We start from the raw sequence: 15,663 nt of genomic DNA, 5'->3' as shown, positions 1-15,663 counted from the left end.
AAGACATGCTGCCGGTCTTGGTGTTGGCCTGGAGCCACACTGGGTTGCTGCTGTCACTTATTACTTGACCATCTCAGCTCCATGCTCCCATTGACAGCCCTCCCACGGGTGGTACTGTATTGTGGTTAAAAGAAGTTAAGAAAGAAAGAACCCAGACTGCCTGGGTTCAAATTCCAGCTCTACCACTTATTGTGTGGCCCTGAGCAAATTACTCAGTTTCTTTCTGCCTTCATTTCTTTAACTATAAATGGAGTTAAGAATGTTGCCTACCTTCATAGGGTTACCTTGAGGATTAAATGAGTTAATGCATGTAAAGCACTTAAAACAATGCTGCACATAGAATAAGTAGTTTTAATATGTGTTAGCTTATTAGTCATTATAGTAGCCTCAGTTTGACCCATTGGCCAAGATTTGGCATTACACCTATAAAGGGTTTATGGCCAAGTGGTATGCCATGACATTTCATCCACTGAAATCCAGAGAACTAGAAATGGCCTCCTTCCCAACTCAGCCCACAGCTAAAACAAATGGCTACGTGTCAAAGGTGAAATATTTTTATTTCGGTTTATCATACAAGTTGAATAGAATCTCGTGACATTTATCCATATAAAATATCATAACAATGGTTGCAGGCATAAATAAGAATGACTGTAAGTAATTTGTTTTCATAATGCACAGTCCTTTTTGTTGATTACAAGTAAGAAGTATATGAAGTCAAGATGCAGAAATTTTCAAATTTAATTTCAGCAGTTTCCAAAAATTGAATTATACAAATATAGAACTGAGGGCACATTTTAAAAAGTCAATATTTAAATGGAACCAGCCACCTTGAAAAATATTCTGAAAAACATGGTAAACATTTTAATACTTCAAAAGATAACAAGATTAAAATGTTGCTAGTTGGCCTGACTTTCCAGGACCTAGACCCTCTGGAACTCAGTGAAGTAGTGTAACTTGCCCCTGGAATGTAGTCTAAGACACAGAGAAAATCACTTTTGATTTTGGTCCATAAACAGAGACAGGATTCCCTGGTTACTGGATGACTCTTGAAAAGAAGCCTTTGCTTTCATTATGCATTTGGCCTCACAATCTTCATTGACAAATAGTTCTGAAAAGGAAGCAGGGACAGTGTTAAAAAATATATATATATGTATACTTTATATATACTTTATATGTATATACTTTATATATATGTGTATATATATACATATGTATACATATATGTATATATATAATATATATTATATGTGTATATTATACACACACACACACACACACACACTTAAGTTAGGGTTTCTCAACCTTGGCACTGTTGACATTTAGGACTAGATGATTCTTGCTGAGGACGCTGCTGTGCATTGCAGGACGTTTAGCAGCATCACTGGCTTCTCCCCTACCCACTAGATGCCAGTAGCACCCACCCCCAACAGTGACAAGCAAAATGTCTCCAGATAGTGCCAAATGCCCTCTGGGGGTAAAATCTCCCTCAGTTGAGAACCACTGGTTTAAATCAATAGAATTTAAATCAAGAAAAAGAAATAATTATGAAGAATTGTTGTAAATATTAAGACAGACTGGACTACCTACAATTAGGAAATAGTGTGCATGTACTCATAGTTAACAATCTGAAAGTATTATACTGGAGAAAACAAAGACATAAAACCTCTGCTGTTGTGGTTGTGTGATTATGCTACTTAACACAAACTAATCTACGTTATTATTAATATGAATTGAAATAAGAATATTTGAATTCCTGGACTTTCCCTTCTCTACTTGGCAAACTGGTCTTAAATGTCCCCTCCTTGTTGAAATCATCCTTAGCAATTAACTCTTATGGTCATTTGTTCATCTCTGTAACAGCTTGCTGATTACAGTAATTTACTTGTTCATATGTCTGCTTGTCCCTGGGCTATGAACTGCTTGTGGGTAGAAGTCATGCCTTGGTTATGTCTACACCCCAATTCCTAGCCTACAGTGGATGCTTGTAAATTCCTTGAGTGGAGAAGTGACGGTACTACTTGTAGGCAGACTGGCAAACTTCCCATCTGGACTCCCATTTATGACTGGGGTGATGAAGGGAGGTTATGTGATGTGGGCCTTAAAGAATGAATAAGATGTTGATAGATAAAACACAGGTAAAGGAATAGCACTGGCAAAGACATTCTGGCAGGTAAGGGCAATACTTGTGTTGGGGGTCCAACTACCTACTCTGGGTGGAGTTCAGGGTTTGTGTAGACCTATAAGGGTCCCGGGGTTGGGGGACCCGTGAATGCTAGGGCAAGGAGTCTGAAGGTAGGAAGATCAGTCGGAAATGCTTGATATAGTCCAGACATATGTGGCTAAAGGCCTGAGAGATTTCGCCTCCAATTCCTGAAACCAAAGTATTTTTTCAGGCCATAAAATTTTGGCTGAAATTCGTGAAACCCTAAGAATGCAGTTCTAACCACAGCACACATTACTTTAAATTTTCCAAAGGCCAAAGGGTTGTGACACCACCACTGCTAAGTGAGACATTCTTCTAAATGGCAACCAAGGCAAGTACCAAGTTGGAGACCAACACCCATTCACACACACACAAAGCCCAGGACTCGCACCGGTAGGGAGTAGAGGAGCACGGCCAGGAAGAGCAGCAGGATCAACAGGATCAGCAGGCCAATGATGACCCACTTAAACCGGCGCCACACGATGAACTTCATGGTCTTACACGGGTTGGTGAACCAGAGGAAGGAGGTTTCTGGGCGGCTGCATTGCAAAGAAATGGTTTTTACCTATGCAACTCAGGAGGGACAGATATTTTACCTCCGAGCATAACACAGTTTAAAGAATAAGTAATAACATTTATAAAGTCAAGAAAAGATATTATTCCCCTTAGTTGGCCGACAAAGATTCCTGAATCTTTTATAGCTTCCTAAATAAGATGCTGAGGCACACTGGACTTTGGTTTCATGGGAAAGGAGAACGGGTAAAATGAAGCCAGATCACCAACCTCTCCATCCCCAGCCCCCCACTATTAAGCACAAAATTAGAAGGACAACAGCTAATCCATTCCATGAAGCCAAGTTGAAGGGAGGCTTTCAGACTGCAGGTGTTTGGGGATCAGACAACGCTGAGAACAAAGAGGGCTCTCACTTTGGTAGGTCCAGCTTGGGGTTCATGTTGGGTTCATCCCGTCCCTTCCCGGCTGGCCTCTCGTCGGCCTCCTTCTCGTTGAGGACTTCCAATGTCATCTCCACTTTCCCCTTCAGTAAAGCAGAACAGGTTAAACACATGACATCACGTTTCATAAATATTTTCACTTCAACCCAAGGAGTATTCCCCAAGCAATGATTTTTATTCTTGTAAAACAATCCTTCGATTGCCTTAAATTTTCCTCAAGAGATTTCATCACATTTCCTCTTCCACGTGTTCCTGAACTGACTCCTTGTGGGAACCCGAGAGGACAAATTGCTTCCCCTCCTCCCTGCTCCCTGCTTTTCATTCTCTGTATCGCCGTCATTCTAACTTTCTCACATCCATCTCCTTGCCTTCTCACACACCTTCCTTTGTAACTTTACTTGGACCCAGATTAACCTGAATACTGCTAATAACAATATCTAACATTTATTGGCCATTAACTGGAGGCTCCAAGAGAAATTGCATGCTTCATGCTTACCATGGACCCCCAAAGTGCAGAGCAGTGCTGGCACTTAGTGGGTACTTGATGTACAGTAGCTGAACAAATGAATGAGTGAGTGAATGAATGAATGCTGCCTCCCTGTTCACAGGTTCCTGAGTGATGTGCTTTATGCATACATAAGGCTTCTGCATGGATAATCTCGTGTAATGCCAATGGCAACACTATAAAGCAGAGGCTGCTATTATCCTCATGTGAACGCAAGGACACTGAGGCTGAAAGGGGTCTAGAAACTTTCCCACTTGTATAGCTAGTCAGGCTTAAAGTTGTAACAGGCTTTCTAGAACCCCGGAAAGCTGACCAGGTCACCCACGATTTGAGAACCCCGCCCTTGACACTCATTGAAATGGTAGAGCACAGGTGACTTCTGTGCTGATGAGTCAGACAAAGCTGGGTGTCTGACTCGGGCAAGGTGCTCCCTCTCTCCGAGCCTATCTTTTGAATCTATAAAATTTGGATACAGTCTACTTGATGAGGCTGTCAGTAGCACTAAATGAGATTATGTGCAAACTCATCTATAATGGCAGAAAGCAGATAACTGACTTCCTGGGCCAGCATGGGAGGCGCGATGGACTGCAAAGGGCACAAGGAAACGTTGAGGGTGATGGGAATGTTCTGGATCTTGATTACAGTGGTTTCATACGTGTACACATCTGTCAAAACTCATCAAACTGTGCACTCTAAATGGGTGCAGTTTGTTTATGTAAACTATACCTTAAAATTGTTTTAAAAAACAAGATTATGAATGTACGCTATTTAGCATGTTGTCTGATTCACAGTCAGTAATGTAAAATGTTAACTATTATTAATAATACAACATGAATTAGGTAGTCTTTTGTGACATGGCATGAAGACCCGCACTCTTGCTTCTATAGCAATGTATATTTTGAGTTCTCCAAACTTGCTTGTCAGTTATGGCTTTCTTGTTCAATGGATGTCAGCACTCCCTGCTTCCTCCATCTTTCTTTTTTTTAAATGAGAACAGCTCAAATTTGAAGTTCGCTTTTCTGTACTGAAGTGTATTGGTAGCTCAGTATAAATTAGCCTTCCTGATTGAAGGAGGGTTCTAAAAACCATAGGGCAAGCACTCTGGCTCCCAGTTTTTCAACAATTCAAATGTCCCCACCTTGCACTTAACCCCAAACATGTTCTGGGCATCTGCCACCTTCTCTTGTGATCCCTGGTACAAACCATTCCAATAACATAAAGTCCTACCGCGTTAGCCCATCCTTGTCTTATCTGGAATAAATCAATTGATAAAAGGCAAAACCCAAACGATAAAAGGCCTAAACAACCCCTAAACAGAAAATGCTCATACAGCCATCACACGGGAACCATCTTTATCTGCGTAGCACGGCCACCATCCTTTCATGGACTTCTGTTCAAAGAGTGAGGCAGTTTTCACTTTAAGGGGGTTCATGGCTTTGAGATCCGGAATCATGTCTAAGTTGCATTTCTCTGATGATTTCGCTGGAATGATGGTGCGATGCAAGTCAAGTTCCAGGAAACCTAGCCAAGTAAACATTAAACTCCAATAAGCTTCAAGTGGATCAGCTGTTGTTTACAAGGGAACAGAACGTTCCTGTCAGAAGAGAGGCAGACAGTGATTTTGAACAGGTGATGGGTGAGTTAGACAAAAGGACTCTGGTAGACATTTAAAATTCTTTCCAGATAGGATGGAAAGTGGCAGAAGAAGTATCTGTCCACCACTCCGTGTCTCACATGTTTTATTTCTCAAAGACAGGAGCATAAAACACAGGTCTTCTACAAGCACAAAATCACTAAACATCTACAGACACAATTTCCACTGAACCTGGATTTGAAAAGTGCTCATATTAGTTCTGACCTTCCCTGAACACAGTCATTTGGCTTTGGGTAAAGAAACTTGGTCCTTGGAACATGGGACACTCCATGAAACCGTCACGTTCAAGTGTCTCCTAGTGTATCCTCAGAAACAGGAGCTTGAGAAGGAACATAACAACTCAACAGAAAATTCTCACCAGGAACTAGGAAGCCCACATCAGGATGCCTGGAGGAGCACATTTTCTCTTCCATGATGTGAGGCATTAACTCTTTAGAAGCACTTTGCCTGTCTTTCAGGCTTGGGAACTCTCGTGAGCTTTTCCTTAAGGAAATGGTATATGTGATGTGGGGTCAAGTCTATGAACCACTGGGACAAGAGTTGGTCTTCAACTGGGGCAGCGAAGAGCAAGAGGGAGGTTGTGGCAGGTTGTCTCCACACTGTCAGGCTTAGGAACTGCCTGCCCTTCACCTTAGAACGGATCCATAGTCCACAATTTACTTAGCTTTCCTTGAGCTTATGCTTGTTTTTATCTCCTCTCTCCTTTGGGTGATAACTACAGCCATTTGCAAATGTACTCATTCTCTTCATTTGTTTTCAGACTATTTTGTTTAAATTCCAAGGGAAAACTCTTCACTAGTCTGGAATTTACTGCCTATATGCTTCATAAGTTAGCACACTCGCATACTTATTTGTTTGTTCAGCTCCTATTAAGCACCAGGTCGAAGCTACTGCACTCGGTGCTGTGAAGGGTAAAGGGGGTAAACAAGACACAGCCATTGGCCACTGTGGGCTTTTCTTCTGCCAGAAAAGATGCCCGGGAAGCAGGGAGATGAGTTAGGGGCTATTGTAACAGTTGGCTAAGAGAAAATGAGGTCTGAACTGGCAGCCACAGAGATCATGGAAACAAGAAAATAAATGTGTGTGATAAAGCAGATTACATTGTTAGAACTGAGTGGGGGGAAGAGAGGAGGACCCACAGAGGACTCTGGGTATTTTCACCTGGGTGGCTGGGACAACAGAGGGGCTGTGAACAGGAAAAGAAATTCATGAGGACAACAGGTACAAGGTCAGGGAAGAAAGGCTGAGTTTGGTTTCAGTCATGATAAATCTGAGGTGCCCGCCAAACATAAAGGTGAAAGTTTCTGGTGGGGATTTGGGAATAATCGTCATCATAGTTTTTTTGAAATGTAATTGACATATAACATTGTGTAAGTTTAAGGTATACGGCGTGTTGATTTGATATTTATATATTCCAGTATGAGTCATTATAGTAATTTCTTATTACTATATGTCAGGGCCCCATGGGTGGTCAGGCTACACACCCTGGTTTAGGAGTCAGACCTCCTTGAAAGGTGAAAGTTGAAGCTACACCTTCAACTGAGGTGAGAGTGGGTAAATCACTGAGGGGATCTGAGGATAGAGACAAAGACCCCAGGGAAGACAAATGCCTGTATTTAAAGTGTGGGAGGAAGAAGCAGAGCTGATCAATGAGACAGACCCAAGGTCTGGGAGAGTGAAAATCAGAAGAACTCTGTGCTGTTGGGGAGTGGGATGCATGCCAAGAAACGGAGGGCCCCAGGGTGTGTGTGTGGGGGGTGTTTACCAAATGCCTTTAGCCACAGAGGAGGATGGACCTGGAAAGAACAATGCCTGGGAGCATTAGGGAACCTCAGTAACTTTTGAGAGCAACGTGGGGGAAGGAGCCAATTCTGAGGTGATGAGGAGAGAGAGAGAGTGGGTGGTTTGGAAGTAGAGGCAGGGGTGTGGCATCCCTTTAGTGAAAACAGGATTTAAGTCTTACTAACAAGACAGGAGCTGGTACCCGAGCCTCCACAGGGGCTCTTGAGAGTAGATGGGGACCACAGAAAAGGGTGACATTCACTGTGTCCACTTCTCAGAGGACCCGAGACAGAGGACACACTGCCCAAAGGACATCCAGGCAGTGAGTGTGCCCCCAATTACCCACAGTATTGGAGATTTAAATAATTAATTCCAAGTGTTAATTGATTTCACCAATTCTAAGTACCGTTTCTTAGAGAAAAGTACCCAAATGTAAGCCCTACCTAAGTAGTCATCCAGAGAAAACTTGTCATTATCCCATATCTGAATGATCAATCTGGGTGGCACCCGAAATTCAGTTTGGTCAATGCTCCAGAAATGCTCCTAAAATAAGAGAAAAAGACAAACCAAATTACACTGATTACTGGATTCTGAAACCCTCCCTCTGGGAACCCCCAGCATCAAGGCATGGGGCCTTCTCTCTCCTTTGCATCCCCACTCCGAAAACTTCTCCCCTTGGCCCTACCCCTCCACCCCATGTGTATGAAGTACAGTTGGGCTCCCCAGGACATCTCAAGGCCACCAGCTGGGTGACAAAATGATGTTTCCGGCAGTTCCCAAACAGATGCTTTCCTGCCATGTTCCTATCAGTGTGACTTCCTGCTACCACTCCTGGGGCTTGGGGAGTGATTATATCTCCCCCCTGGAAGACCACTATGACTTGTTTCGATTATCCTCCCAAAGCCAGGTGGTCCTAGGTTGGCCCACAACATCACCTGCTGGGGTGTCACTTCTGCTCAGCCACCTTCCGCCCACCCCACATGGATGTCTGAGCACACTCAATTCACTGGGGCACAGATTTTACTCTTTTATCAATGCAGATTTAAAAATCTCTTGGCATTTTTGGCTTTTGAAAAATATTGTTGAGTTTTACATGCTGTGGTCAACTAAGACCCCCAGATCCCTCCTACTAGAGTTAGGGGGAGGGAGACTGGGTAGGGTCCTCCAGGTTCTCACCTCTGGTCCCTGCCTCTGCCCAGGCAATATCAGCCAAAATTAACAACACCTCCACAGCCTAATTACATCTAAGTTCCTCTGGCCCCAGAAGAAAGGGAATTTCCCCAGTGCTTCATGAATTTGAAAGAAGATTGTAGGGTTGTTCTTGTTTTTCAGATGACTTTCCAGAAATGTTCCCCTTTGCAGGGCTTGGAGGGCCTGGTTCTGAAGGGCTGGGAGCCCACTTTGCCTGACCCCAGGCTGTCTGTCCCCACCTGACTGTCCTGTGTGCAGTCATGCTCCAAGTATCACTCAGGGCATGGGGAGGTCCCGCTCCAGATGTGGGTAAACAGGAAAGGTAACTTAGGGCCTACCTTTCCCTATTCCCTCACCTTTCCCACCCCAGTCTGCCTCACCATCTGAAAGTATGCATGGTTTGACATCAGGTTCCCTTTGTGTCTCTAGAAAGTGCCCTTTGAAAACATTCATCTCGTCTGGCACAGAAAAATGCTCACTACAGCATCAGCCCTGAGTAGGGCTAGCAGAGGGTGGGGCCTGGCCAGAGGGGACACGAGGCAGGTCTATTTTGATCAGATGCGAGGAGAGGAGGACTGGGAAGAGCTAGGGAAAGCTTATAAAATGTGGGGCATAGGAATGGGATGTGGGGGCCTATAAAAGACATCTGTTATTATTGCCTGGCCAGGTTTCAGGCCCCCTTTTTGGGGTGGAAGCACCCAGATTTTTCTGAGGTTTCCCTCTTCCCGTCCATGCAGTTTGGGAAGAACTGACTCCATCCCTAACCCCAGAGCCAGGCCACTCAGCATTGCTTCCCTAGGCAGTATTGGTTGGTTCAGGAATGGGCACATGACCCCAAACAGGCAGAGACACGGAGGCCCAATTCCCAGAAATCTGCTCGGCACCACTGGGGTTTTGTTCTCTTTCTGCTGAGGCTGCTGAGAGGGCAGGATGTGGGCTGGGCTACTGGCCACCATCTTGCCTCCCCTAGGGAATGAAGCCCACAGAAGAAGACAGAGCAGAGGGGTGGAGAAAGTGAGAGCAATTTCTAAAGACATCACTTCAACCTGGGATTCAGGTGTTCCTTAAGCCAGCCAACCCCGGACTTCTTAGTAATGTGAACCAACAAATCCTTTTTTTGGTATAAGCCAGTTTGAGTTGAGTTCTGTCACTGAAAGTCTTATAAATTAAGACAATCAGGGCCCTGAACCCTCATGGAAGTGCTTCTGAAGGAGGGCAATTTTATCTACTTTAATATTCTGCCTCTGTTTTGTTAATTAGTCAAACAGTTCTGCTTATCACGGGAAGAAATCGATCTCTCTGTGACATAAACATATACTTGGGTTGTTGTATTAGGTTGGTGCAAAACTAATTGCAGTTTAAAGGGTTAAAAATAATTGCAAAACTGCAATTACTTTTGCACCAAACTAATATATGTTAATACAAGACCCCCGTGTCTATCTACCCTTTATCAATCCTTTCCCCCGCTGCCAACATATTCGGGGAAGGAAAGTTGTGTTCCTTATCCTTCTCACTACAGCAATAACTGTTGTAGCTGTGCAAGCGCCTGCGCAAGTATCTACACCTCTGGGTCTCAGGGTCCCCATCTGTACCAAAAGGGAGCTGGACTCAAGACTGCCAAGGCGCTGAATGGCTCCAACATTCTCTCAGTGTCTGCATTAAAGAGGACCCATGACATCCACTTGCCACAGGCACATTTCAGAGCTCACTTTTTTAGCAACAATACAGAGTTGTTCAGCTGGGAGGTAGTCAAATGGGAAAACAAATCTCCAGTTAAAATTCCCTTCGCCATCCAAGGACCTGTAATGGACATCTGTTTTCTGTTTGTTTTCTTCATTGCCAGGAATCCAGCTGAAAAGCAGAGGCAAACAGACTTAGCTTCGTGTGATTGACAGGTAATCTAGCCACAAAATTGTGCAGTGATTAGGGGAGTGAAGGGCAGGAGAATTAATGCACTTTTCTTGGGTAGCTTCCAGTTATCTACAGAGCTAGGGGCTGATTTATGAAGAGGAGGTGCTCTGCTGCATTCAACACAGGTTGTAGCCAAACAAAATATAATTCCTCTAAAACCAAAGCAGGAAACCCTTTAGACTTCAGTTAACAGGGATAAGGTGAAATTTTCTGGAAAATATCAACAACTTAGCTTCTATTTTGGGAAAGTTGGAGCTTGTTGGCTATGATTTTAGTGTTCATAACTATAACTCATCCGTGTCTGTCATCACTGCTGATAGGCTCAATGAATATGAGTTAGTTCTAAATTTTAGCATTTCCTTTTCCATATTTTATTTAAGTAAACAAAACAGGCATGACTCAAGTAATCTTACTGCTTCCTTTTTTTTTTTTATTACTCTCAGAGTCATTCTGATCAGATTAATGAGACTAGCCAGGGAGATGGGAGCTGTTATTTTCATATGCATATCTATGAAAATTCATTTCTATAAACAATTAAGCATCTTAACTTTTGACGTTTGAAAAGTTTCCTTTGACTTATGCCTGGCACGTAGCAGACATTAATTGAATATCTGTTGAAGGAATGAATGAATGAACTGCTTGGGAAGAAGTTGTCACAACTGGCTGCTACTAGAAAGACTCCTGGTTTGGAAGCAGGAGGAACACGGGGTTTTAGGCTGGTAAAGTGGTTGAGTGCATGGTTCTCAACACTGACTGCACATTAGAATCACATTGGAATCAACTGGGAGCTTTAAAAAATATTTATGCCTGGACCCCACAGACAGAGGTTCTTGGTTGGAGGCAGGCCTCTCTGTGAACTTGCTCTGCCACTGACTCGCTGAGCTTCATCTCCCATCTATCAAATGAGGTTAATGATAGGTGCTCCCTTCACATGTCCACATGAGGACATAATGGAAGACTATGGCTTAGAAGGGCCAGAGGGGGAAAAGGAAATTCTTAACTCGTGGTTATGACCATCTGCCATGAATCAGGTACTTAGTATGCCTTATATTATTCTTTGCAACTTGTATCACTATCTCCATTTCACAGATGAGGAAACTGAGGTTCAGAGAGGCATCTAATTTAAAGCTCATATAGCCAGTAACGGACAGAAATGAGTATAACTCCCAATCTGTCTGAATACAAAGTTCAAGCTTGTTCCTCTGCCTTAAAAACCATGGAGACTAGAAAGTCACATGCTAATTAGTAGCAGTATTAATATGAATCAACTACAATAGTTTTACTTCTTACTGGTCAATTAACTGACTAGATAACTTAGTTGAAAGATTTCTTTTGACAATTAACTTTTAAGCTTTTAAACTAACTCACCAAAGAGAATCCACACTCTCTGGCTAGGACCTCAGTGGCTTCACCTCCTGACCCACCCCTAAATGTCACCATCATCTTCCCCCAGACTGCTCACTCCCTGCAGCTCTTCTCTCTTTTTTCGTGACTCTTTTCACATTTTAATTTTAATAAAGGTAACTACTCTAAGTGTAGGTATTTGTGTACACATGTGTATAACTTTGTATGTAATACCCATATATGTACATAGTGCTAGGTGTGTTATTTATGCATTATTCATTTTTCACATGTAGTACTTAGATTTTAATTCCAAATATGACATGGTACTTTATTCTTTGATTAGAGGAGTTTTTGCTCAGTCCGGTATTACTTGAGTTTGTTTCCCTAACTTGAAAAAAAATATGCTTACGATAGTCAAATAAATTTGCATATATATAATTAGCTGGGATTAGTTTTCCCTGGGGAATGATAATAAGATTCTGAAATGAGAAAGAATGATGAAGAACTTGATGAAACATTCCCTGTTTACAGTGAACCTAAATGACAGTAATTATGTCTTTAACAGTTTTGATTGAAGGCCAATTTCAGATCATAAGTGAAACTTTGTTCTAACTTTGAATATATTAAATTTCAATAAGTTTTATCTTTTTACATATTAAGGAACTTAGTCTATGTGGAGTAGTAATATACTAGCTAACACTCACATAGTGTGATGGTTAATTTTCTGTGTCAATGTGATTAGTAAACGTTATTTTGGGCTGTTTCTGGATAAAATTAGAATTCGAATCGGTAGATTCAGTGAAGTAGATTGTCTTTCACAATGCGAGTGTGCATCTTCCAATCTGTGGAGCGCCTGAATAGAATAAAAGGCAGAGGAAGGAGGAATTCACCCCTATTTCTGCCTCATTGATTGTTCTGGGCCATCTCCTCTCATTCTCCTGACCTCAGACTGGGATTTATACCATTGACTCCCCTGGTTCTCAGGCCTTTCAATTCAGACTGAATTACACCATTGGCTTTCCTGGGGTCTCCAGCTTTGCAAGCTTTGCAGATGGCAGATCGCGGGGCTTCTCAGCCTCCAGATTATAGTGAGCCAATTCCTCATAATAAATCTCTCTGTCTGTATGTCTGTATGTCTCTCTCTCTCTCTCTCCACACTACTACTACTACTGCTACTACTGCTACTTATTCTGTTTCTCTGGAGAACCCTGACTATACACATAGTATTTACTATCTGCCAGGTACTATCCTAAATGCTTTGAGTAACTCAATCTTCTGAACACCCCCAAGCAGTGGGTATTCTCATTGCCTCCATGTTACACGTGAGGAATAGTGAGTTTACTAACTCATCCAGCTAGTAGGGAAAGCACCAGGGTTCTGACCCAGTTAGTGTGACTCCACAGTCTGGCTTCTTAATCATTATGCTGTTCTACACTCAACATCTATGATCATGGCATAACACGAAAATCACATCAACATGAATGATTTGGAATTGAATTACGCAAGTAACAGAATAATAAAAAACTATGCCACTGTACAGGTTTGACACAGGTATTCAGTAAAGGTTGGTGGAACAAATGATTTAAAAAACATTTCTTCTAATGCTTCCTCTTTTCCATGGACATTAACTGCTGGTAATAAAATATATAGAAAATGAAATTTTGGAAGCTTTCCTTGTGTTTCTAAAGCTAGTTATTCAAGGTATCCAAAAGTAGTATAAACGAACTGTATGACTAAAAAGTCTCAGAAGTAACAAATCAGCTCAATACACTCAACAAAACCCACTTTCTTAAAAGAGAAATGAAGAAATAGTCATCAGTTCTTATAGTCATTAGATACCTCTGCTCATAAATAAGACTCATACAGGTTTCTCTTTCTGCTCTCTGCCTGTCCCCCTGGAGCTTCCTAAGCAGATTGATTAATGAGATAAAATAACTTCTAATAACCAAGGATCCTAGAGTGAACACCTTCAATATTGAAAACTGATGAGAGTGAAAGTCTGTTCCATTCCCTGAGTTTGTCAAAGGCGCTCGCATGCTAACCTTACCCTTTGACATAGATGTCGCTCATTTCCTCTCCTGTGATGCTTTTCTCATCCAAGATAACATCCTTGGTATTCCAGATGATCACACGGAGGTAGAATCTGAAAAGAGCACATTATGAAGGTGCTTATTTCCCTGGTCCTCCAGCAAGACTCCAGTCCAATATAACAGGGTCTCAAGATTACTTACTTCTTGGCTTTCCGGGGTGTGATGTTGAAAGGAGGACCTGGTGGCCCCAAAGTCTTGGGGAAAACATCGACCCACATCTGAAGTTTTCCCTAAGCCATTTGAAATTGAAGAGAAGTGGTTATATTATAGGTGGTAGAGACTACAATTTTCAATTTTCATTCTTATTTCCTAGGTGAAACTATTTCTTTGGGCCTGCTAATTTATTAGTCCACACAGAAGGCAAAAAAAAAAAAAAAAAAAAAAAAAAGAAAAGAAAAGAAAAAGAAAAAGAAAAAGGAAAAGAAAAGAAAAAGTAGAAGAGCAAATCAGGACAAATCTTGTATCTTCAATGTCATTTAGGCCAAACACTCTCCACTCACCCAGGAGTCTCTGTTGGCTGCATGTGCCCACCTGTATTATAGTCTGAGTCTTTCTTGGTTAATAAAACGAGGGGCTTCCCATCACTAGCACAATCCCCAACATACACCTACGACTTAGAGTTGGGCCCTTCACTCTCAGAACAATTCTCAAGCTGTCACTCTAGTCATCATCATATTGTGTACTTGATATCAGTCCCAGTTTTGTGACACCCAAAGCTTTCTCTACTTACCTCAAGAAAGAAAATAAAAATAATGTAAAATGGTATTTAATTTTGTAAAAAACAAACAAAAAAGACTTACAACATAGCACTTTCAAGGGAGAGAGTCACATAATGGCAAGAACATTACTGTTCCCCAAAGTTGAGGACTCCCTGACCTTTGCCCACTAGTGCCCCCGACCTAGTAGGAGGTGTTCAGGAATGGGGAGCGTGACAGCCTGACTGACACTGGGCCGCCATCTTGGTGAGGCCCCACTTAGCTCTTTGCTGCAGACCAGGCCCATCTATCTGACTGGAATGTTCTTCCAGACAGACGAGGAATGCCATTAACAAGCTATATCAACCATATGAACTAATTTAAATTCCCCAAACTGTTTCTGAATGTTCTGTAGACTCTGCCTTCATGACAAAAACAGACTGGTTTTTAAGAAGGTTGCCAAGGAGACCACTAGACTGGCTTCTTAATGCATTGAGAGCAAAATGAATTAACTGGAGCTCTTGAAAAGAGATATATTTTACTGTGATCCTGACTGTCTTCCAACTAATCTCTAGGGCTCAAAGTTCTATAATACATCAAGCACGCTGCAGAACATTAGGCATCCAGGTGTCTCCTAAGACCCAGTCGCCGTCTGTCTAACGCGGTAGGTAGAGGTGACGGGGGGCCAGGTGGTGGTGGTGGTGTGTGTTGGTGGATTCCCAGGGAGAAATCTCCCTTGCTTTGTAATTTCTTGAGATTTTATTCAATTGAGTGGTGGGAGGGGAGAGAGGGGGAGGAATAGGCTCTTTAGGGGAAGGAAGAATAATAAGAGAAGGAAGAAATGAAAGTGTGGGACAGGATAAAAGCAAGACGTGCGTGACAAAATCATCTAGTAAGCCCAGGCCACTTGTGGTCACTTTTTAGAGAAAAGCGTGTGCACAGTTCTGCTGTCCGTGTCAACAATATTTGCGTTCATTAGATTAATTTCTTAAAGTGGAATTCCCTTGCCAGCTGCATCAGAACCCTTCCAGGTACTTGATAAAATTGAGATTCCCAGCCCCACCCTGGACCTACTGAATCTGAATCTCTACGATCATAGCCTGGCAGTCTTCATTATAACAAGCTTCCATGTGGATGATTTTGTCATATGCCATGTCCCTCCTTGCTTCTCTGGAAATTGCTCCCTAGCTTCTGGAAACTAACCATCCCCATCACACTCCATATAGTCTCTGTGATGAGCCGTCGTGTGCACTGCAGCACTGCTTTTTTTCCTGGCTTTTTGGTCAAACGGCACCACCGCACCCAAGCTGGGCCAAATGCAGTTGCTTTCCCAGG

General features: G+C 42.5%; 1 protein-coding gene across 1 annotated transcript in view; it reads right to left on the bottom strand.

The window, feature by feature from the left end:
- Nucleotides 1-538: 538 nt before the first annotated feature.
- MYOF (myoferlin) overlaps nt 539-15,663 on the bottom strand; it is a 127,739-nt gene continuing 112,614 nt past the window's right edge. Inside the window, exons 48-55 of the mRNA XM_074338694.1 lie at nt 13,775-13,863; nt 13,591-13,686; nt 9,998-10,139; nt 7,541-7,640; nt 4,992-5,182; nt 3,130-3,239; nt 2,595-2,742; nt 539-1,108 (exon numbers count right to left, since the gene is read on the bottom strand). Of these exons, the coding sequence (XP_074194795.1) occupies nt 1,070-1,108; nt 2,595-2,742; nt 3,130-3,239; nt 4,992-5,182; nt 7,541-7,640; nt 9,998-10,139; nt 13,591-13,686; nt 13,775-13,863 (915 nt within the window). The 3' untranslated portion in view covers nt 539-1,069. The remainder of the gene's footprint in view (nt 1,109-2,594; nt 2,743-3,129; nt 3,240-4,991; nt 5,183-7,540; nt 7,641-9,997; nt 10,140-13,590; nt 13,687-13,774; nt 13,864-15,663) is intronic.

Source organism: Rhinolophus sinicus, linkage group LG07, assembly GCF_036562045.2.
Source record: "Rhinolophus sinicus isolate RSC01 linkage group LG07, ASM3656204v1, whole genome shotgun sequence".
Classification (NCBI taxonomy): domain Eukaryota; kingdom Metazoa; phylum Chordata; class Mammalia; order Chiroptera; family Rhinolophidae; genus Rhinolophus; species Rhinolophus sinicus.
This window is presented reverse-complemented; position numbering and strand designations above follow the sequence as displayed.